The sequence below is a fragment of the Gymnoscopelus braueri genome (genome assembly GCF_963280865.1).
Source record: "Gymnoscopelus braueri genome assembly, chromosome: 16".
NCBI lineage: Eukaryota > Metazoa > Chordata > Actinopteri > Myctophiformes > Myctophidae > Gymnoscopelus > Gymnoscopelus braueri.
The window spans coordinates 30326748-30328861 of NC_137616.1; the positions used below are offsets into that span (position 1 = coordinate 30326748).

The 2114-nt window shown below is 44.6% G+C and overlaps 1 protein-coding gene across 1 annotated transcript; it reads right to left on the reverse strand.

The window, feature by feature from the left end:
- Positions 1 to 263: 263 nt before the first annotated feature.
- LOC308102923 (hydroxycarboxylic acid receptor 2-like) lies at positions 264 to 2072 on the reverse strand (the record flags this gene model as incomplete). The annotated part of the gene is made up of 2 exons (XM_080452775.1): positions 264 to 453; positions 1150 to 2072. The coding sequence occupies 2 exons, from the start codon at positions 2070 to 2072 to the stop codon at positions 264 to 266; spliced, it is 1113 nt and encodes a 370-aa protein (XP_080308901.1).
- Positions 2073 to 2114: the final 42 nt, after the last annotated feature.

The window sequence follows — 2114 nt, forward strand, 5'->3', positions numbered from 1 at the left end:
GGCAGACAGACTAGCAGATAAACAGATAGGGAGACAGGTAGACAAAGAGACAGAGAAGGTGGCCAGCAGGCTAGTTGGTGGACCGATGGGCGGTAACCGGTAAGTTCCAGAGCAGAACTGTGGGCTGGGAACAGGACTAAGAACAGGGCTAGAGACAGGGCCAGAAAGGGGTCTAGGAACAGAGCTAAGAACAGGGCTAGAGACAGGGCTAGAAAGGGGTCTAGGAAGAGGGCTATATACAAGATTAGAAGCAGGACTGTGGGTCAGGGATGGAGGCTGTTGATGAGGCCATTGGCAGAGATGGCCGATGAGGGCTCTGGCAGGTCGCCGGAAGAGACTGATGATGAGGGCACAGACGGCACTGGCAGGCCAGCAGGAGAGACGGCTGCCGAGGTCTGTGGCAAGTCGACAGCTATTTCTCTGGATTTCTGGTCTGTAGTGTCCCCTGATTGACTTATTTCAAGAAGAAAAAAGAGTAAGGCACTTTGAGCAAAGATGTCTGCATGTTCACTATTTATTCAGCACGAAGTACAAGTTAGTCCAACATTAGTCCTAGGTCTAATCTAAGCAAGCGCGCTGCCTCATTCAGTTTCTTTCCCTATCAAGGCAGACAGAATCAAATCTATTCTTACCTACCAATCACAAGGTGTTTTAATCATATGAGCGATCTGCCTCCATCATCAGCATTCATGTTGATATCCTAATATTATGTCCTGTCTCCTTCCCATCGTTATTTAAATAAGAGACCTTTATTGACCAGTACACACAAGTGTCCAGTAACTGGTCAGTGTGACACTTCCAGATATCATATTTGTCATCATGTTGCATTATTCTTAACCCATTTAGACCTGAGGCCGATTCTAAAAGTTTTCTGGAAAACTTCAGATTTTAATTAAAACATTTCAAAAACTAATTATGTTGCTATACTGTATATATAGCAACAGCTGATGTTATAAAAAGGGGTTCCCAAATTGAAATGTATAACAACCAATGGGGTTGCGAATAGGTAAATTGGTATAGCAGTTCAAGCAGACAGTAATCAGCAATCTACTAGTCTGTCTATCTGACCAATAAACATATGTCTTAGTATTTACTCAAATACAGTACATACACACAATGTATTATTATAATATGAATCTTGCATATCACCTCGTAGTATAGAAATTCCCTAACACGGTCATGAAGAACTTCTGGAATGTAGGACTGGAGAGGTAGTAGACGATAGGATCCAACGTGCTGTTGAGATAGGTCAGGCTGAGGGTAATGTAAAATGCGGTATTCAGATGATCCAGGCTGTGACCATCTCCAGATGCAGGCCTCTCACTCTCAATCCAGGCCAGTAGCTGTGTAAGGTTACTTGGGAGGAAGGAGATAATGAAGAGCACCACCACTACTGTGATGAACCACAGAGCCTTTTTGATCTTGGCATGTTGACCCAGCTGTCTCCTTCTCAGATGACCAATGATGCGGACTGTACAGTAGAGTATTACAGCCAGTGGAATCCAGAAGGAGAATACAAACACAGATCTGTGCCATGTCAGATTAAATTTAACATTGGGCGCACCATTTTGCATCTCAAAGTCAACTGTGAAGCTCTCACAGTGAGTTGTGTTCTTTCTTGGTAGAGCCAGGAGATGAGCGGTCATTGAAATGGTGACCACCCACAGTCCAACTGCACAGAACACGGCCTTGCAGATACTTAAAGAATTGATGCGATGGTGGGGATGAACCACACGCACATACCTGTCCACAGCAACAGCCATTAAGAACATGATACTTCCACTACGGTTCATTGCGAACATGAAGAGGTTGATATTGCAGAAAGTGTCTCCAAACGTCCACTTCATCTCAGACAGGTAGTAGCTTGCACGGAAAGGCAGAGCTACCATCAGCAGAAAGTCAGCCAGTGTCAGGTTGAATAGGAAGACGGTGCTGCTCGTCCAGGGCTTCAGATGGAAACAGAGGATCCATAGAGCCAGACCATTAGCAAGGACACCCAGAATAATCTCAGTGATGAGTACTGGGGGTAGCAGTTGGATGAGCAACTGTTCATTCATCAAATGGTAGACCATTTTCACTTATGTCTTGGTTTGTTGGATGCAGGTACAAGAAAT